Source organism: Adiantum capillus-veneris, chromosome 19 (assembly GCF_014529385.1).
Source record: "Adiantum capillus-veneris isolate H3 chromosome 19, ASM1452938v2, whole genome shotgun sequence".
In the NCBI taxonomy this organism is placed as follows: Eukaryota; Viridiplantae; Streptophyta; class Polypodiopsida; order Polypodiales; family Pteridaceae; genus Adiantum; species Adiantum capillus-veneris.
In genome coordinates this window covers 32,837,396-32,859,584 of record NC_140949.1, presented here as the reverse complement: position 1 = coordinate 32,859,584, position 22,189 = coordinate 32,837,396, and the positions used below count along the sequence as shown (strand labels likewise).

At 45.2% G+C, this 22,189-nt stretch overlaps 1 protein-coding gene across 4 annotated transcripts in view; it reads left to right on the top strand.

The window, feature by feature from the left end:
* Nucleotides 1-7,483: 7,483 nt before the first annotated feature.
* The window catches only part of LOC147433795 (NAD(P)-binding Rossmann-fold superfamily protein), an 83,842-nt gene continuing 69,136 nt past the window's right edge, over nt 7,484-22,189 (top strand). The window contains exon 1 of one of the 4 annotated variants that reach the window (XM_086490398.1): nt 7,484-7,669. In XM_086490398.1, the coding sequence (XP_086346524.1) occupies nt 7,583-7,669 (87 nt within the window). In that variant the 5' untranslated portion in view covers nt 7,484-7,582. The remainder of the gene's footprint in view (nt 7,670-22,189) is intronic. The other 3 variants (XM_086490400.1, XM_086490401.1, XM_086490402.1) reach the window with 3 other exon arrangements.

Sequence of the window (22,189 nt, the reverse complement as noted above, 5' to 3'; positions counted from 1 at the left end):
TAGGTTGCTTCTTGCTCAACCATGATATACATGAACTGCCAAGCATGAAACAAAAACCACTTGTGGACACTCGCGTGTCAAAACAACCAGCCCAATCTGAGTCCGAAAAAGCATGTAAGTTTGGTTGCAATGATCCCCCCTTGGGATAAAACAAGCCAAGATGTAAAGTGCCACTAAGGTAGCAAAAAATCCTCTTGACAGCCTGCCAATGCTTAGACCCTGGGCTATGCATAAATCTGCTGACCTATGAGACTGCAAACTGAATATCCGGCCTTGTGTTGCATACATGAATGAGGCATCCAACAACAATTTGGTAAAGAGTGACATCTGCAGGATCACCATCATCATGAAGAATCAATTTCAAACATGTTTGCATGGGAGTGGCAATAGGTTTGCAATCCTCAAGTGCAAACTTACATAGCAATGTCTCTATGTAACTTTTCTGACACAAGGCAATACCACCATCACACTACTTAAACTGTATACGCAAGTAATGATGCAACAGCTCCAAATCTTTAATCTTGAAAGTAGCATTCAAATCAGCCTTAAATTCAGCAATATGTCTCTCTTTTGGTCCAGTGAGCAGCAAATCATCGACATAAAGAACCACAATGAGAAGTACATCACCCACACGCTTTACATACAATGTGCTTTCCGTTGGACTGTTATGAAAGCCCTGTTTGACTAAATAAGTGTCAGCTTTCTCATACCAAGCACGAGGAGATTGCTTCAACCCATACAAAGCCTTCTTACATCTGCACACTTTGTCCTCTTCTCCTTTCTTGACAAAACCACGAGGCTGCGTTACATAAAATTCCTCAAATATGTCACCATTCAAGAAAGCAGTAACAATGTTTGATTGATGTACATCCCAACCAAAATGAGCTGCCAATGCACATAGAAAACGCATAGTAGTTATATGACAAGTGGGAGCAAAAGTCTCTTCATAATCTATGCCTTTTTGCTGTGCGTAACCCTTTGCAACAAGTCGAGCCTTATGGAGATCGATCTCACCATCCGGCTTGTGTTTCAACCTGTACACCCACTTCGTACGTATGGCCTTTTTGCCAGGAGGCAAATCACATAAAGTCCATGTGTCATTTTCTATAAGTGCATCATATTCTGATTGCAGGGCAGCCATCCAATTTTCTGAATTGTGTTCTTCATCAAAAGACAAAGGTTAGACACAACCAAAGCATAACAATCTGATGCATAAGATGCATGGCTAGAGCCTGAACGAGTACGGCTAGACAAAGGTGCATCCAATTTACTGTCACGCAATGTATGTACTAGCCATTTTGGCATACCTCTAGCCTGCTCATTTTCAACCCTTTCCTCATCAAGTACATCATGTACATTTGTATACATTTTCTGAAACCCCCATAGGCTATACATTTGCCTCATTGGAATTTACATTCGTATTCCACCACTGAAAAGAGGCAACAAAGTGTCATAAATGTTCTGTGAGTTTACATTACTGTCTCTAGTACATGACAACAAGGGTTGAACAGAATCTTCCACAAATAGTACATCCCGTGAAACCAGAATACACTTTGTTTGCCGATGATACAACCTGTAACCTTTGCTTTCAGCACTATAACCAACAAAAATATATTTGACAACCTTATCATCCAATTTTCTAAGCTGTGTTTGTGGCAACAAAGCATATGCCAAACATGAGCCAAAAACACGCATGTGCTCAATAGAAGGCTTTCTATCATGCCATGCTTCATATGGAGTAATAGATTGCAAAGCTTTTGTAGGACGCCTGTTTAGTACCTAAGTGGCACACATGATGGCCTCAAGCCAAAAAGAATGCGGCAAAGCTTGACTTTTGACCATACATCGTGCCATTTCCGTAAGTGACATGTTTTTCCTCTCAGCAACACCATTTTGCTGAGGTGTATAAAGGCACTGTACATTGGTGTTTTATCCCAGGACTAGCCAGAAATGCATTAAATTCATGAGACATATACTCCTCCCCTCGATCGGAACGGAGGGTGCCCATAATACATTTCGAGACATTTTCAGCGATAGCCAGAAATTGTTTGAAGCACATAAAAACTTCGGACTTCGCTTTAAGCGGAAATACCCATGCATGCTTGGAGTAATCATCAATGAAATTCTAAAGGTAGATGCCCAAGGACGGAGTTTGCATGGGCCCACAAACATCACTATGCACAAGCTGCAACCTGCATGTGGCCCTAATTAAACCATCCTTTGGAAACTTCGAACGATGAATCTTACCCAAAATACGGCCTTCACAAACATGTTTAAGAGTGCTTCAAGAGGCGGCAAAGAAGCAACCATATAAGATTTTTGCAAACACAGCAAACTGGCAAAATTCAAATGACCAAAACGTGCATGCCAAAGTTTTGCATCTGAAATAGCCCTTGAATCAGCAACTGCATTTGCAAAATTTTGTCCACACTTGTCATACAAAGTGAGCTTATACAGCCCACGACACAAAAGCCCAGATGCAACAGTTTCATCACCAAAACTGAGATCATGAACTGTACACCTATCATCCACAAATTTGACTACAAGTCCAAGTCTAGCAAGTGGAGATACAGACAAAAGATTCTTCTTTAACCCAGGTACATAAAGTGCATCAACAAGTGTGAAAGAACTACCGTTTGCAGCAGTAAGCACAATCTTTCCAACTCCCTGAACCGGATAAGAGGCATTGTTGGCACACGTGACTAAATTCCCATGAGGGACAGACTCGAGAGAGGTGAACAATTCACGATGTGAGGTAATGTGCTTTGTAGCACCACTGTCAAAATACCACACATATATGTGAATCTGTAGCAACTAACATGCATGCATCATGAACATCATGATTGTAAGTGCACTCTGCACTAAAAGCCCATTCTGCATCAACTCCTTTCATAGAAGACTCAACAATAGTTGCATTTGTAGTGGAACCAGCATTTGTAGTGGAACCACCCTCTTTCTTCTTAGCCTCTTTCGCCGTCAACTTAGGACACTGCTTGATCAAGTGATCATTAGCTTTACAATAATGGCAACGCATCTTCTTTTTTCCCTTATCACCTGAATTTCCAGATGAATTGCTGCCAGCAGAAGCATTAGGAACAAAATTTTTGCCACTCATATCAGAACCATAAGAAGTGGCTACATTGCTGTTACCACCCTTTCTTTGAGAAGCAATAAAAGCCTGTTCAACTGCACGCTGCCTAGTCCTGTTTTTTCTGGAAAGTGACTCTTGCAACAACAATGTGCATAATGCATCAAACTTGACAACTTCAGGATTTCCTTGGGTTATAAGTCTCCAAGTACTAGCAAAAGTTTGGTAAGAATCTGGTAAGGCATCAAGAACAGTTTGCACAAGGGAACTGTCTGAAATGACTTCACCTGCAGAATAAGTTGCTCATTGATATCCTTGATACTAGCAAGGAAAGTGTCCATATCATCTTCCTCATGCATAATCTTCGATTCCAACTCTTTATGTAGCAAAGCAATTTTAGCCTCATTGCGGCTTGCATAAAGACCTGCTAGAATATCCCAAGCCTGTTTTGCAGATTTTGCTGAACGAATGTGAGGAACAATGGTGCGCTTCACAGACAATGCAATCAATGCATGAGCCTGCGCATCCTTTACATCCCAACGAGTTTGTTTTGCCGTAGAAAAAACAACTCTAATACCAACAATCCTGGCAGCAAGACATGCAACATCCTCAAAATCGCCTACATCCTCAGAACCAGGACGTACATCAATGCCCTGCACAATATTCCAGACGCCCTTTGACACAAGAACATGTTGCATCCTATAAGCCCACATAGGGTAATTGTCCCCATCCAACCTGTCCTCAGCAGCAAACATCTTGAACACATCTGTGTTGTTGCCAACCATGGTAAATGTTGCACCTGATGTGAAAACTGCCCAAAAAGAGGAGAAACAAAGTGGGGACAACACGTGCTATATAGCACAAACTGTAGAAGACTATAAGGCACCTGTTATGCAAAAAACGGCACTAACAGAAATTTTGCACAAAATAACAAAATTGCATGTGCAGACCTGCATGTAGTGGAAACGGAGGCAGCAATGAGCCTGAATCAGAAATCTGAGCAGACTAAGCTCTACGAGCTTATCCAAAATATTTGTCAACTTGCGAATGCTCGTCAAACCTCACTGAAATCCGAGAAAGTGAGCAGGCGTGTGCTTAAGCAACTGGCGACTAAGCCTGAGGAGGGCGCAACCCGCTCAGATACCAATTGTTGGTATTAGGGTTGTAGAGAAACGCACACAGCTTGGAGAAGACGAAGGAAGCTCAAGGCACACAATTGACAGTGTGTTTCTTAGTGTGCAATGGAAAAGATAGATAGCCCTAGAGTGATGGGCATATATACAATGCACGGGGAAAAAACCTCCTAAAGAGGGAAAAAATGCCCCGGTGGTCCTAGTGTGTTCACACACATCACTACCACATGTATATGGTAACAAAGAGAAGACATGCTTGCGACGACAGCTATGTTTCGATCTATCTCAACACAGGACCAATGGTAAAGGGACCCAAACGAGAGATGGTCTGTCAAAGAGCAAGGCTAACCAATGGAGCATAAAGACCTTAGGGTTAGCTTCATTGAAGACCTCCAATAGTAAGTGTTAAAAGTCCTTTGACCTTAGGTAAGCTAGGGCTGTGCTTGAGGTGGGAATTCGGCCCAATCTTGAGGTGCTTGTCATGCCTGATAACTGAGATGCTTGAGATGCTTGAAGTGCTTGCTGATTGAGATGCTTGAGGTGCTTGTTATGCTTGAGATGCTAGGGCTGTACTTGAGGTGGGAACCCAACCCAAGCTTAAGGGGCTTAAGGGCCAAGCTTGTGGTGAGAACTATGCCCAAGGTTGAGGGGCTTGAGGTGGCACAAAAGTCAAAGCAAATCCCTATAAGGAGGGGGAGAGCCATGCAAGAAGGGGGGGTGATTGCTTGACCACTCTCTCTCCCAAAGGGCATCCCTTGCCCAAGAGGCAAGTAGGACACATGTCCCTAGCTAGGTTACCTCATGGTGTGCGTAAAGCCTATTGGTTGGCTTTCCAAGGAATCCAATGATAATTTAGTGCATTTAATTAATTGTTTTAGCATTTATCAAGCCCTCTCTCTCAAAGGGGAAAGGGGGACACTTGTCCCAAGGCTACCCTTGTTGCTTGGTATGGTTCTTGCTTATGATTGGCTAGGCCCGGAGGGGTCCAATGAGCTTCAACCATGAGCTAAAGGGGGGGTCGACCAAAGCAAGTAGGGGCCTGCTTGAGGGGTATACTCACCCCCCCCCCGTCCCCCCCCAACACACACACACACACACACACACACACACACACACACACACACACACACACACACACACACACACACACACACACATACACACACACACACACACTCATTGTGTGAAGTGCAAAGTGCAAGAGCTCCCTCTCCTTCTCCAAGCAAGTAAAGAGGTTGAGAGCCTACACCAACACTCTTGGCTATGGAATGCAAATCCAACCAAGAGCTATGCTTCAATGCTTAAGCTTGCCATCGTCTCCATCTTCATTACTATGCTATTATGTATGCTTGCAAGAAGAGTGATGATAAGTGAGGAACTAATTCTTTCTCCTATGAAATGTTTCTTCTTCCTCTTCCCTACCCTCATTCCCTGCTAGCTCTCTACACCTTCGAAGGTGTTTGAGGTCTTGGGACTGAGGCTTGGGATAGTTAATGCTTTCCACAAAGTTTATGTTACGCTCGTGATGCATGAAGATTTCCATCTTCATTGCGTCACCTAGGTCACACGAAAGACATAGATTGTATTGTAACAAGTCTCTCTTGATGGGAGAAAATATAATACAAATGCGTATTGGAGGGGGGACTGTCTCCACATAAATCCAGTCCTGAACTGTTGTCATGTTCTCTAAATTCTCTCTCTTGCAAAAGTATTGTTCATGCCAAGTTAACTAAATGCTATGTTTATGTTGCTACCATCAATTATGTTCACCCGCTATGCTCCCAAAGTAATTTCACAAAAGTACTCTCTCTAATTTTTGCTACTCTCAAGTAAATAGGCCAATTCCATTACTCTCTCTCTCTCTCTCTCTCTCTCTCTCTCTCTCTCTCCCCCCCCCCCGGTGTTGCAGTCTTGAGACAGTTGTTTTTGCTACTTTGATGGAGATCTCTCTCCATGTAGAGGCATGAGCAAATAGAAGGAGACAAGCAGTTGGGCGTAGGTGAGAGATGAGGGAGGTGTAGGTGGGGTACGCGTGGGGCAAGGCATAGGGGGGCATCGGTAGGGAGGTGCACGTGGGGGTGCTTGGAGGGGGAGGTAAGAGAATATTGGGGGGAATCTATAAAAAAAAATTTGTTTTAAATTAAATTGAGCACCAAGGTGATACAATTTTTTTAAAAAGGAAGAGAAGAATCAACATAGATTCTCCACTTGTAGTTTGTGAACATGTCAAAAATGGCATCGTCAGCTCATGAAAATGCCCGTGAACTCAAGTTGAAAACGGTTGTGACATGGATGGAAAGTATGCATGCCAATTCAACACCTCTCTCTCTCTCTCTCTCTCTCTCTCTCTCTCTCTCTCTCTTTGTGTGCCTCTATGTGCACAAATGAGCGTATGCAAGTCTCTCTCTCTCTCTCTCTCGCATGGCAATTCATGTGATGATCATTTGCCTATCTCCAAATGGAAGTTCATGAGTATGCGTGGATGATGAGCATAGCCTACCTCCATTGCAATCACCTTGAAGAAATATGGCCTTGCGCAAGACGCTGACATAGCTGTGAGAATCCACGAGGGCGTGATTGCTAATGAGGGGTTGTTGGAGAAAGGGGTCGTGCTTGGAGTAAGCATAGAGAATACATGAGGGTGAGATTGGTAGGGAGGGGCTGTTGGAAGTTTGTGCTTCTTTCACGTTTGGTGGATTAGAGAAAGAGGATTTATGCCGCTTTCATTATAAGCGCACAACGTGGACATCGGTGAGAGAGTTTATGCTACAGGCCTTTTGGGGGGTTGGAAAGCATCTGCGCCTTCTTTGGCTGCCGAGTGCTTTGTGGCAAAGGGAAGTAGCCTATTTGTCATGGTTCGTCTGTTGCCTTCACCAAGCAGCTTGCTATGCATGGAGCTGCCTTCTTCTTTCTCTTTCGCCTTGCATGCAAGCGTCATGCCTCTGTCGAGGGTCGTGCACAAGGGATGGGCCACTGCCTGCTAGGGTGTTGTGCAAGGGTTTTTTAAACCTTACGGTTCGCAAATGTAAGCAAGGTCATGTGTTAGCGAAGTGGTTGCGACAACTATCTCAAGTGGAGTGCCTTGAGTTCGAATCTGATTATAGATTTTTAAAAGGCATATTGAGCGAGTAGGAGTCTAGGAAAGAATTTCAAGGTTGCCCTTATATTCACCGGTTAGGGAAAATGTATTTTTTTAGCCCTGATCTGATTTGCAATTTTACCTGCCGACGTGGATAATAAACTAGTGTCCACGTGATAATAAAAAAATTGCACATTGACACTAAAGACGGCGATCTCAGCTAGCGTTTCTGCTACGCAAAGCAGGCAGAGAGAGAGAGAGAGAGTAGTCGATTTCGGTGCAATGGCAATGGAGGCAGAAGTGGCGACGTTTCTGGCAACATTGGAGCGCTTGCAGCCTTCCCACTCCGATCCCAATCTCCTTGCCCAGGTCTTCCTTTCTCCGTATATTAGAAATGCCAGAGAGAGAGAGAGAGAGAGAGAGAGAGAGAGAGAGAGCAGCCGTACAGTCCATTCGGAAAACTGTGTCATTTTTTCTTGGAGCATAAAGTGGGGTTTGTGACCCTTGCATTACATAAAATTGACAAGAAATATGGGAACAACCTGAAAGATAAACAATGAGATCATCGGAAAAATACCCATACAACCACAAGATACATCAAAGGATAAGATACCTTAAATCATGAAATGGTGAAGAAGCTCTATCTGGTTGTAGCAAGCCTACACAAAATTTGCCAAAAGCTTTCTCCTCCTCTGGCAGTGTGCTAGACATCAAAATGATATAGAAGATCTAAACCAACTTACCCAAGGCTTCATTATTCTGTCTTTCATACAAACCTGCAAACTTTCTTATTGCCATGTAATAGCTTGTCTCCAACATCGTTTGCTCTTGTAGGATATAGTAGACAGTCTCCCTCGTCCAAAAGATATCATGTAGAGTCTGCTATCTGATTCTGGTTATAGGTGATTTCTTGAGACCATGAAAACTTGACGCCCTTTAGATAGCTGCAGGAAAAACCATGTCGACACATAGTGACCTATCAATGAAATCTTTGAAAATCTGTCACAAGAGCGTTCTTGTGGCATGTGCGGGCCCAGAGGCTACCCAGAGGGCGAGTACAAGCGGGGCCAAAACAAACCGAAAATTGACATAAACAGTTACAGGTGGCATTTTCCCCGCAAATCGCGCTGCAAAATGCAAGCGCTAATGTGGCATCTTCGTACGGCCCAGACAGGGAGCTTTGTCACAAACTGACGACATGTCAAGCCAGTGAAGACCCAAAGGGTTAGGAATGCCTGAGCCTAACTCTAGCCAACCTGCAGATCCCGACCGAGGGCCTAAACCCTAGTAGAAGTAGAAGAAGAAGTCCTCACTAACTTAAAGGTTCGCGCCAAGTGGCCCTATTATTAAAATGGGTCAGGATTTTTACTCTCAACAACTTACAGAACTCTTGTAGAGGGGTCTAATTCATTTAAAAGTAGACACACATAGTCAAAAATTGCGTAGATCAATTGATGACGTGATAGCTGTACGAAAATCCGCACATTGCATTGAGGAGTGATGATGTGGCAGTAGCGTATGGACAACCCAGTTGGGCACTAGCTTTTGGACTAGATGCTTTTAGAACCTACTTCTTTTTATGTAACTGCGTTTGGATGGGCTTAGGACTTTAAATATCTGATGAGGCTCTCTCTGACATTCTTCCTGTGGGAGATGCCGAGCAGGGCCACAGAGTTGTACCTTGTTGAAGCAATATTTCTCTCTCTGCACCATTGGATGATCACTCAGAAAGAAATACTGAAAAATTTACGCTCCATCGACGTATTGTCGTAGTACCGGCCCAGATCAGCCTCCTCTTGTTGCGGCCAGCCTTTTCCCCACGACAAGATCAGCATTTTCGTTTTCAGCCCATAGACCAACCAGCGTTTTTCAGTTTCCAGACATCCTTGACATCGTCGGCAACAGATCAGCCCATTAGCTTCACCGCACGACCCCGATCTCATCAGCATACCTAGCGTTTTCAGATTTCAGCAGTTCAGCCCTTAGCCTCGACGTCGTCGTCGTCGTCAAGTACCATAGCATTTAGAACCCTTGTACCAGACTTGTGCAATCTAAAGCAAATACCTCTCTAGCAATAGAGAGGGGGGGCCCTTGGAGGGGGATTTGGAACCCCATTTGGTGTCGTCTCTTCTGTCCCTCTCTCTCTAGCACTCTCATGTACTATTCTCTCATAGTTTCACTCTCTTGTTTTGGTCATTGCACATTCTCTCTCTAAGTAAGGAAGGCTCTCCCTTCCGCTAAGTAAAAGGAACCTTGAGCACTCACTGGTCAGTCATTCTGAGCTTACACCATCATTCACTTCTGCTGCACATTATACTAATACCATTGTAACAGGATCGACACAACATGCCAACTGAAAGACCAGACTGAGACAAACGTTTAGACTGCTCCAAAACGGTGATGGTGGCTGAGAAAAACGAGAGGGGACTGTGTATTGCGGGGCACTGCTTGCTGTCACGGGGACGTGGCAACTGTTAACTATATCACGAGGACGTGGCAACTGCTAACTTTAGTTGTTGGTTTCTTTCCAAGGGGTTTTGTTTTATTTTTGAGACCCTCTTCTTGAAGTAGCAAACGGTCGGACATTGCATGGCCAATGTGAACGGTAGTTTCACCCGCAGATGGGTAGTGGTCGGCACTGAAATTCGTATGGTAAGAGGATGTCTAGGCTCAGAGCAAGATCATATAGGTCCCCCCGTCGCACTTAGCAAGTTGGTGGATACTAGGAAGTGAACTAAATAAAGGCCTAAAGTCAAGGTGTGACTACCAACTGAAAGTATCCGATAGTTGGGCCACATTGCACTTTTGGGTGCGGTTCCAATGAGGATAGATGGTCAGAAGACCAGTGGGAGCCCAACAGAAGCATCTCCTAAAATTTAGGAAATTGCTATTTTGGGCCGAGAAATGTGTTCGTGTCATTACCTTCGGTATGACTAGGGGAACATTTTATAACTCTGCCGCGAAGTCAACTCACGCGTCGGTTGAGGTATCTTTAAGCGGCGAACCCGAAACGGGAAAATGCTTGTAAATGCGCCGAGTGTCATTTTCTCATGGACTTTCCTCAAGCAGAAAAATGGGCACCGATTTTTAAGCTGGGAGGAGGACTCTTTTGCAGTCTGTCACCATAGGTTAAGAGCTATGGAGTGCTTCCTTTCCCTCTTATGTACAGTGCGGTGCCAGGAGTGATGCCCTGCACGCTACGCACTGCTCTCTCTCTCTCCCTTACGTGCAGTATGTTATGCCCCACTAGTGGGCTTTTCATTTGACCAATGTACAGTTATGTGGGTTCATGCGCGATTGCCGAGGCAAGAGCCTCTTGCACAGGTACTCGATTAGCTAGCGGCTAATCCCCCGCAGGTACAGGTGAATTCGGAGAGGTTTCACACTAGAAATCTCGTCCGATTCAAAGGGCAAGTGGCCCTACAGGTGCGGGAGCTCGAGATCTTGCTACAGATGCGACCGGCACGCGAAACGGAGCCCAAAACAGGGAATTACAGCCTGCTGTGTATTTTTGCAGGTTTAGGGTTTCGGCCCTAAACGGACCCTAATACCCCCAGGAGGTTCGGGGATGCGAGGGGACCGCTGTATAGGTGAGCTGGCGCATTTTCGGGGCAGAAAACAGAGAATTCAGCGTGCTGCAGATTCTGGCCAGGTTTTGCAAAGTGACCGTAAGGGTCGGGAAAGTCACCTATTGCGTGGGGATACTGACTGTGAAGCGTCCTAGTACAGTTATGCTGCCGAAATCGGGCCAGAACAGGTGTTTCTTAGCCTAGATTGTGCGGGGCAGCTTGTAGGAGATCACAGGTTTTATTCCCTCTGTTAAAGAATAAAGAAATACCGAAAGGGGCGCCAATTTTGGGGCCTACAGGTTGTTGGTGTCTGCTCGGAGCATTCTAGCTTCCGACCCGTGTGTGTACTTAGGTGTTAATCCTCGTTACAGGTTACCTTTGCAAAGTGCTCTGTGTGTGTCTAAAGTAAAGAATTTCGGGTGGAAGCCAATGTCTACCGCCCTACGGGCCAGTTTCAGCTTGCTCTGTGCTCTTGGGTCTTCTTCCTCTGTGTCTTTTGCGTTCTACTAGTGTCCCATGGATTCCTTATATAGATCCTTTAGCCATTTGCCTTACCTACATTCCAACAAGGGTAAATGAAAAGTCAGTTATAAAATGCCTGCTAAGAGGTGGTTCACGCGCAATTTGGGAAAGTTCTTGCGGTGAAAATGCTCATGCTGGGTACTGGGTAATGATGGTAGTGGTCATGGGTTGTGCAATCAAAGGGTATGTATCTACTCTAAGTGCCTAGAATGCACGTCTTGTGTACAAGCTCACAAAGGTGCCATAACACTGCCTAGGCTACCTAAGTAGGTATAGCTTGTCCACATGCACATAGGGTTAAATGTGCACATGACAATTAGAGCTTCAGTCGTGTGATTTTCTAAAAACATACCGGTCCTCTCAAGAGCATATAGAGCAAGATGTCATTTCTAGATTCCAAGGAGTATCTTCAATTTCTCCTCGGCGAGCTTCGCGACATTCTTTCAAAGTATTCTCAACAAGATCTCCCAGTTTTGCAGAGCTTTCCCTCAAGGCATTTCTCCTCCCTCGGCACCAAATTACACAAGGGCTTCTGTCACAAACTGGTGACGTGGCTGCTGCCCGGTACACACATACCCGCCTTGCCTTGCTGTCTGATGACGTGACTGTCCTGCCCTACTGCTGAAAACAGTCCAGCACACACACACCCCCCATTGTAATGCTGACGTGGCAGGCAACGTACAGACCCTGCTGGATTTTGCGGCGCAGTGTACGGAAATGCTCACGTGGCGACGTACGGAAAAGCAGATGCGTGGGGTCTGTTTTTGGCTACGCAGTGAGTGAGAAGAAAAAGCTACGCAATGTCCTGCTTTAAATTACGAGAGAGAGAGAGAGAGAGAGAGAGAGAGAGAGAGAGAGAGAGAGAGAGAGAGAGAGAGAGAGAGAGAGAGAGAGAGAGAGAGAGAGAGAGAGACTTGCTTTATTTTTTGAAGAGCTTTTGATTTACCAGCTTTTGGGCTCTGCTTTTGGCATCTTTTGTAACCTTTAAATAAGTGGGTGGGCTTCCGACTTCTCAGAGTATTTGGACACAGAGTCTGAGAGTGAGAGCCTCCCACTCGCTTGTACTTTTGCTACAGATTAATACAAAAAGAAGTACCAAAAGGGGCGCCAGTCGTTGGGGCCAATATCTCTAGGCATGGAACTCCGTCGGGCCAGCATCGAATCAATTGTGAACTGTGAACTGTTTTCTAGTGTGTTCTTGTGGTGTTGCGGTAGATTCTCGGCTTGGAATGTCCAAGTCTGTTACAGTGGTATCGAGCATGGCCGATTTCTCTTCTATGGGACATCCGATCCTTTTTACGCGGCACTTATGGCTTCAGACAAATATCAGTCGACTTCCTCTGCATCCGAAGATGCGGGAAGAGATCACAACGAAGATTCATGCAAGGAGTATGGCCAGCCTCGACTTACTTTGGCGGAGATAGAAGAGATGGAGCGTCGACGATTGATTAGCGATGCAACAAAGATGATGCTAAATTTTGCGAAGGACCCGAAATTTGCAAGATTTATGAGCCAAACCTCCGACGAGATGCACTCACAGTGGCGGCAGACCATAGACTCACCCCTCAAACCGGCACTAAAGAAACCTCCTACTCCAAGGATGTATACAGAGCAAGAATTAGAAGAGGTGGTTGATGCACAAATTGCTCAGCTTTTTGACGCGCAGAACAAAGGAGAAAGCACGACAAAAAGTAGAAGAAAGGAACTGACTTCCCGGGTTATTTGGGTCGTCAGTCTACATTTGCGTCGGCAAGAAACCACAAGAAGCGTGTTCGATTTGAAGGCGTACCTAGTTCTTCTTCTTCTTCTTCTTCTTCTTCGAGTTCTTCTAGCTCCTCTGACTCGAGCGAAGAAGACAGAAAAGGAAAAAAGCGAAGCAAAAAGCAAAGCTTCGGAAAGGGCAAGAAAAAGGCAAAGAAGCCTAAATCTCGCCCTATTGTTGACAGTTCTACAGAGGACTCGTCTTCAGATAGTTCGGACTTTGACGACAACAGCTTTTATTCAAAGAAGAAGAATTTTTATAAAGCCGACCAGTATGACTTTCTGGAAGATAAAAGCAAGAAAGTCCGAGAGTTTAAGGAAGGTGGACAATCAATTAAATTTGACACGTTTTCTGGCTATAGAGATGCTTCGAAGGCTTTGTCTTTTATAGAGCAGCTTGACATAGCTTTCTCAGGAGGACGTTACTCAGAGCACTCCAAGATTCGGAGAGTTGCCTCTTATTTCAAGGGAAATGCTCGAACTTGGTGGTCCACACTTTTATTAAACAAGACAGCGCCAGTTAAATGGCTGAAATTCAAAAGGCTTTTTATTTCTTCTTGGCTGACTCGATTGTATGAACGTGACATACAAACTGCTTGGAACCATTTTCGGATGACCAAGAAGGATACAGTGGATGCTTATTGCGAGAGATTCTGGAGCTCTTTTCTACCCGCCTTGTCACAAAACGGGAGCGTACACGAGCACTTAGAAATCTGAAAAATAAAATACTTTGCAAAAGGGAGAGAAGGGAGAAGATCGACACAGTATTGGGGACCAGAAGATGGGCTGGTCCCCCCCCCGCGTTAAGAGTATTCTTTATTCAGGGAGAATTCTTATACAAGCACGAGAACCCGAGGAAACCCCTCCGTTCTGTAATCTTAGACCCGAAGGTCGTGCTTTCCCGTAAAGGGCTTGGGCGCAAGGCTGTTCCGTCCCGTAAGGGACTTAGGCGCGAAGTCGTACTTTCCCGTAAGGGACTTAGGCGCGAAGCCGTACTTTCCCGTAAGGGACTTAGGCGTAAAGCCGTACTTCCCGTAAAGGGCTTTCCCGTAAGACGGGAGATTCCTGCAAAACAAACCACACAAAGCAATAATTCTCAATGCGTATCAACACCTTATACCTGTCGCTCCTTGCTCGGAAAAGCGACCTCCGTACTCAGTCGTCACACGAACACTTGCCTTTTCCGTCGCCAACCTCTGCTCCAGAATCCCAGCGGTAGCACTTTTTGCTACCCCCGGCTTGTTGGAAACTGAATGCTTGCTGCTCTTTTATAGGCTCTGGCACCCGGCGGGAATAGCAGCCGAAAAAGCAGAGCCCTGGCGCCCTAGAGAGAGGAGAGAGAGAGATCGCTGGTGCTGGCGTTTTTTAGAGAGAGGAGAGAGAGAGATCGCTGGTTTTGCCCATGCGTAGGTTTTTTACGTAAGTTTTTTGAGAGCGTTGCTTTATTTTATTAATAAAAGGTCTGGTCACTTAAAAGTGACTGGCCACTTTATAAAATAAAGTGTGAACCTGTTCAAACTTTAAAAACTCACTCAGTTAGTGAAAACCATGCTACACGAACACATTCCAGGCGTCCCCGGGTGCAGGACACGACACAGATGCAATGCAGATACAGACTCCTCGCGGGAAAACATCTGTCCTCCCGCGACTGTTCCTGCTTTTCGTAAAAAGCTTCATTGAACCCATCTTTATTCTTGTGCTTGCGTTCTTACGCGTATTTTCTTACTCAGTTCGGATTTCCTCCTTAGCCTACGGGATGCCCCCTTACTGATGCACCCGTCACCCATCATGTGATGCATCAGGGGCACTCGTAACCCGGCCCTTTCCACCGAACTTACGGAAACTCCTTCGCGATGTTTACCCTGTAGCTACAATCTTTTAACAGTTCTTAGTGCACATAATAAAATATCCTAAAAAAGAGATTAATCATTAGAAATAAGAAAATAGTCCAATTAGCAACATCCCTCTGGCTTCTAAACAGTTGACCTCAACTGTAGTGCTTGGACATATACCTCAAGTATCTCGGGATAAGCTGCTAGTTCCTCCTGCGTCATCCACTGAGCATCTAGATTTGAGTAGTTCTTAAACTTAACCAAATACTTCCGTGTTATCTTTCCGGATTTGAGAGGCCGCTCCTGATTACTTACTATCTGCTCTGGTTGGAGTATTTCTTTTGTTTCCTCAACCTCAGGAGGTTCCTCAGCACTAGGCTGGCTTGGAGGTGGTCCCACATACGGCCGGAGTAAACTGACATGGAAAGCATTATGGATCTTCCAATTAGGCGGTAGCTCTAATCGGAAAGTGACATCATTCACTCGCTCAGTGATCTTAAACGGCCCATAGTAACGGGTAGAAAGTTTTACTACCTTCCCCTTATGAGACGCTTGTTTCTTAAGTCTTGCCTTCTCAAACTTGAGTAAGACTAACTGTCCGACTGTTAAGTCTAGATTCCTTCTGTGCTTGTCTGCAGCTTTCTTATGCTTTTCCTGAGAGCGTAGAATAGCTCTCCTAACTTGCCCGTAGGCTGTGTCCAAATCCCGGACAAATTCATCGGCTGCAAAGATCTTATCCTTAGTTAAAAGGATCGGTGGAAGCAAAGGCTTACCATAGAGAATCTCAAAAGGTGCTTTCCCCGTCGATGAGTGTATGGTATTGTTATACGCATACTCGACAAGAGGCAAATATTTCTCCAAGTCAGATTGCCGGTCTGACACATAAGCTTTTAACATATCCAATACTGTGGAATTGGCTATCTCACTCTGCCCGTCCGTTTGAGGATGGTAGGTAGATGAAAAATTCAGCCTCGTACCAAGATTATCCATCAAGGCACGCCAAAAATTTCCTGTCATGCGAGGATCTCGATCACTCACAATAGACTTAGGCATTCCATGATGCTTAAAGATCTGTGCTAGAAAGACCCTAGCCATATGATCTGCTTTGATCGTTTTCTTGACTGGTATAAAGTGTGCTTGCTTGCTAAACCTGTCCACAATGGTCTAGATCGCATCATTTCCAGTTTGAGCTCTAGGGAGGTCCATGATGAAGTCCATGGCAATACTTTCCCAAGGTTCATTAGGCACAGGCAAAGGTTGTAGCAACCCAGGCGTCTTATGCCGATCATACTTCACTTTTTGGCAAACCAAGCATTCCGTGACATACTTATCAATGTCTGCTTTAAGGCTAGGCCAAAAGAAATATCTTTCCATTGCTAAGGTCGTAGGGAGAATACCCCGATGTCCCGCATAAGGCGAAGCGTGTGCTTCATCCATGATCTTCTTTCTTAATGGTTCCGCCACACATATGGCCTGATGGTGGTAGAGATAACCATCCCGAATGGAATAGGGAAACTCATTCTCTCCACGATGTAGCTTTCCCCAAATGGTGGAGAAGTCTGGATCATTCGGATATAAATCCGGTAGTGCTTCTAATTCTTGGTGATACACCGAAGTGATAGCGTTCACCCTTGGCCGCCTAGACAGTGCGTCTGCGACTACATTCTTACTCCCAGCCGTGTGAAGGATCTGGAAGTGAAACATAGACAAAAAGTTTGCCCATCTCATCTGCTTCTCAGATAGTTTCCTTTGCGTAAGAAAATACCACAAACTCTGGTGATCAGTCTTGATCACAAAATCCGCTCCTAGAAGATAGTGCTTCCAGTTGGATAAGGCGTGAATCACAGCCGTGAGTTGCTTTTCGTAGATTGATGCATGCAACTCTGCATCCTTAAGCCGTCTGCTTTCGTAGGCCACTGCATGGCCTTCTTGGTTTAACACTGCTCTGATGCAATCACCTGAAGCATCGCAGTGAACCTCAAATGGTTTCCTTAAGTCAGGCACTATCAAAATAGGTCCATGGCTTAGCAAGTACTTGAGCCGATCAAAGCTCCTTGTTGTCTCGATCCCCATCTGAAAGGAATCTTCTTCTTTGTCAAATCATGAAGTGGTCCTGCTACATGAGCAAATCCTCAGACAAACCTTCGATAATATGAACATAATCCTAGAAAGCTACGTACATCATGTACTGTAGTGGGAATAGGCAAATCTTCTACCACTCGGATCTTGGCAGGATCCATACTCACTTGATTGTGAGAGACTATGTGACCGAGATAGTGTATCTCTGAGAGAAAGAACTCACTCTTCTTTGCATTCACATGCAACTCATGCTTTCGCAATTCTTGAAACACTAAGTCCAAGTGCTTCCGATGTTCCTCTTCTGACTTAGAGAAGATGAGTATGTCTTCAAAGAATACTCCCGTAAAAGCTCGATACGGGCTGAAAATGCGGTCCATCATGCGATTGAACGTCGCAGGAGCATTGGTCAAGCCGAAAGGCATTACCAAAAATTCGTATAGTCCGAAGGTTGTGCGGAAAGCAGTCTTACGGACATCCTCAGGGGCGATCCGTATCTGATGATACCCACTCTTTAAGTCTATGCGACTAAAGACACTTGCACCCTGCAACTTATCAAGTATATCATCAATCCGAGGGATCGGAAAGCGATTCTTGATCGTGATCTTGTTTAAAGACCTATAGTCTATGCACATTCGAAACGTGCCATCTTTCATCTGCACCAGTAAAACTGGAGAGCAGTAGGGTGAAGCACTTGGCCGTACTAACCCTTTCTCTAGAAGCTCGTTGACTTGCTTCAAAATTTCCTCTTGCTGAGCAAGACTTACCCGATAAGGGGGTTGAATTGGAGGCGAGCTACCCGGTATGAGATCTATGCGGCGATCTTCCGGGCGTACCGGAGGGAGTTCATCAGGAAGTGTTTTCGTGAAACAATCTTTGTACTTTTCAATAAATTGAAGACACTTAATTTCCAGACTAGAGAGAGAGTCCCTACTAGTTTTATCCTTCTCACGTGCAAAAATCAAGTAAGCAGACACACACTTCTTCATTTCTTTCTTAATGGAGATATGGCTTACAATTGGGAACTGCCAATCTCCTGCATCAGCTTGAATCTTTATTTTCTTACCCCCATAATCAAAAGTGAGGGTCTTTTCCACGTAATCGGGAATAGGTGTCATGTGGAAGTGCCATGGCATACCCAAGATGATATCACATCCCTCGATGGGTGCCATCAAAAATGATTCGCGGTCCTTGTACTCGCCAATCCAAAGATTGAGCTGTCCTTGCACGGGAGTTGCATTGGTTGTCAACCCCTTGAATGCCGATCCGGATGTAACCGGTGTGCCTAGCTGAGCCGGTGTGAGGCACAATCGTTCCGCAGTATCCAGGGAGATGAAGTTATCTGTGGATCCTGGATCATAAAGAATCAGTACTCGCTGGTTGTTCAAAGACCCCAGCCCTTCAGAAGTTGACGCTTCCCTTTCTCCGTTTCTGTGTTTCCTTGAACATTTGGAATTGAGTTTGAGCTTGGCGGTGCGGGTTCCTTCCTTGCTTTCTCTTGCCTTGTAGAGGCTTGTTCTTGCTGTTGCTGCTTTAGCGGGCAATCCGGTTTCATATGTCCTTTCTCGCCACAGTAGAAGCATCTTCCTTCCTCTCTGAAAGTTTGAAGTTGAGTAGGAGAAAGATACTTAGTTCGCTTGCCAGTGCCCTCTGGCTTCTTAGAATGATCATCGTCCCTAGATGGAGGACGTTTTCTTCCTTGGCCCCCATGGTCATCGTAGACCCCTCTTTGTCTTGCACGGTAATTGCTATGCTCCATTTTTCTGGGCGTCCCAGTAGAGTGCAAATCCTCAGCAATGATTGCTGACTCCATCATCCTTTGAAGAGTATCATGCGGATACACCTTCATACTCTTTCGAAGCTGCGGTTGGAGACCCGCTTCGAACTTTCTTTTCTTTTCCTCGTCGGCAATCTTCATGAAGGGAGTGACCTTCAGAAGAACCGACCAATACTTGTCCACATAAGTCGTTACTCTTTCATGTTCTTTCTGGGCAAGCCAGTCCCATTCCTTCCGTATGTCCTGCTCGAAGTCAGGTGGAAGAAATTGTTCATAAAATTAAGATTTGAAGCTCTCCCAAGTTCTGGCCTGTGAACCTTCCAGAATCTTGGCTAACCACCAATTACTTGCCGTTTCCTTGAGGTGCATCCCCACATGGTGTAATTTGGATCTTTCTGTGAAGTGCCCATTGGTAAAGGCGACTTCAAACTGTCTGATGAAGGAGAGTGCTTTGGAGATGTCTCTCCGTCCGTTGTAGGTTTCGAACTTGATGTCCTTGTCGCCCGATTTGAAGACTCTCATGCGATGTTGAGACTTGCGACCGTGCTTCTTGAATCGAGGCTTATCTTTAGGTTGATGTAAGGTAGTGGCAGTAGTAGCGGCTTCCTTCTTCTGACGAGATGATCGAGAAGTAGAAGTATAATCAGGAGAGTAAGATGGAGATGAGATAGAGATGTCCTTGCTCTCGTCTAGCAAAGAGAGCGCTTTTTCCTGGCCTTTCCTTGAAGTAGGCCGTTCATTCTGATCCGAAGATCCTTTGTGCACCTCGGCACGTTCTTCTCTTGCCTCCTGTGGTCTCACGCCAACAGTGTTGTCTGGATGCTTGGTTGCATCAGTTCCATTCGTTTTCTTCATTCCGCCCAAAAGCTTTTGGACGTCTGGCAACAATAAGATTTGTTGCAACTCCGCAAGCTGAGCTTGCACTTGTTGAAGCTCCTCTTCAACGCTTCTCCCTTGGCTCGACATGATTCTTCCCGTTCTTCCAGGAACCGTCCTTCTTTGCAGAGAAAGAGAGGAGTCCGAGCTCTGATACCACTCTCACAAAACGGGAGCGTACACGAGCACTTAGAAATCTGAAAAATAAAATACTTTGCAAAAGGGAGAGAAAGCAGATGCGGTGGGCGAACATCTTGTCACAGTTTCACTTTCAGATTGTCCATGTGGAGGGGCAGAAGAATTTGGTGGCGGATGCTTTGTCTCGGAAGCCGTTGGTTGTGGCTATTTCCTCGATACATCCTGAGCTTCGAGGATATGGTCGATTAGTATGCCACGGATACAGATTTTGCAGACATTTTTACACGGATACGGGACGGGGAGACAGTAGCAGGATATTCCATTCGGGATGGCTACTTGATAAGGAAAACCATGTTGTGCGTTACACAGCCGTTGAGGGAAAAGGTTATGACCGAATGCCACTGTCCACCTTTTACGGTTCACAGTGGCATTGCTACCACCTTGAAAGGGGTCGAGAGATACTTCTTTTGGCCGAGACTCAAAAAGGATGTGGACGAGTTTGTGCGCAATTGCTTGGTATGCCAGAAGGTAAAGTTTGACAGGCATAAAGCACAGGGATTGTTACAGCCTTTGCCCATACCCACCAGTCCCTGGGAAAGTATTGCAATGGATTTCATTTTTGATCTCCCGAGAACACAGAGTGGTCACGATGGTATCTGGACTGTTATTGACAGATTTAGTAAGCAGGCTCATTTTATTCCAATGAAGAAAACAGTCAAGCCGGATCACTTAGCGCGATTGTTTGTGGCCCAGATCTTCAGACTACATGGCTTGCATGAGACGATTGTCTCCGATAGGGACCCCAGATTCACGAGTTTGTTTTGGAAAGCTATTTGGGAGAACATTGGCACGCGGTTGCAATTCTCGTCATCTTTCCACCCGCAGACTGACGGGCAATGTGAAATTGCTAATTTAGTGGTAGTAGATTTATTGAAGTCTTACATCTCGGATCAAAAGACTCAATGGGAAAAGTACTTACCTTTGGTGGAATTTGCCTACAACAACACAGTACACTCTTCGACGGGGAAGGCGCCGTTTGAGATTATTGAAGGTGCTATGAAGGTTCCACCCTTCCTAAGCACGAAAGATAAGATTGCCGATGAGTACACGCGCGACTTGGACGCGACTTTTGCCAAGGTCCGCGAGGCTTTGTAGAAATCTCAGGAAAGATAGAAAAAAGCAGCAGATCGCCATCTTCGCGATTTGAAATTGAGGAGAATGATTGGGTGCTCTTACGTTTTGAGAAGGCACGCTTGAGAAAGAAAAAGGGAAAGGGGAGGCTTTTTCCAAAGCTTAGTATACGATACTACGGACCTTTCCAGATCTCTGAAAAGATCAATGATGTCTCCTTCCGACTGAAGCTGCCCGATACTTGGAGGATCCACAGTGCATTTCATGCGAGTCTCTTGAAGCCTTTTAAAGGCGATGTGCCCGAAGATGGGGAGCCTGATGAGCAACCCGAAGTGGAAGAGAACGAGGAGATCCTTGTTCCAGAAAAGATATTGGCACATAAGGACAGAAAGATTAAGGGTAAAGTGAGAAGGCAGTTCTTGGTTAAATTCAAGAACTATCCTGCATTGGATGCGAAGTGGATGGAGGAGGAGGACCTAGCAGATACTCCTTAGATTGTGAAACTTTACCTTGAAGCTTTTGGTTTAGCATAGTCTACTCCAAATGGAACCCCGAATTCAGCTTGGCCGGATATCTGGTGCACTGGGTATGCCCAAGAGGGGAGTTACTCCACTCCTTTGTCAACAAATGCCTCGATTTTTGATACTAGAGTCATTGATGTCTCTTTGAGCTTCAGGGATATTGAGAGCTGACAGTATTTTGCTGTATGACTTTATGAAATGGAATTCCGGATAATATGAAACTGATTTGTTCTTGACTTGTTTTAGTGTTGGAATTGATAAACGAAATGACTGCAGTATTTTGGTCTGAATGATCTTGATAGACATGGTTGCAATAGGGATTAGTCAATTGGGCATCTATGAGGTCTTGAGTGGATCTAGATGCGATTGCTAATTGCATTGCCGATAAATCATGGTCTGAGATCCGAATGAATGCTGAATGTGATTTGTTATGTGAGGTCCTGTGATGTCAAGTGATGTCTTGTGATGTGACTATCGATTGGTACATGTGCTAGATGTGTGTTCTTAGTGTGTCGGTACTAACATTCAATGTCTGCTAAGACAGTTTATGGATTCTATCTGTATTGCAGGCGTAATCGAGGGCGATTACAATGCTTTCAAGAGGTGGGTATGTCACAAACTGGTGACGTTGCTGCTGCCCGGTATTTTGCGGCGCAGTGTACGGAAATGCTCACGTGGCAATGTAC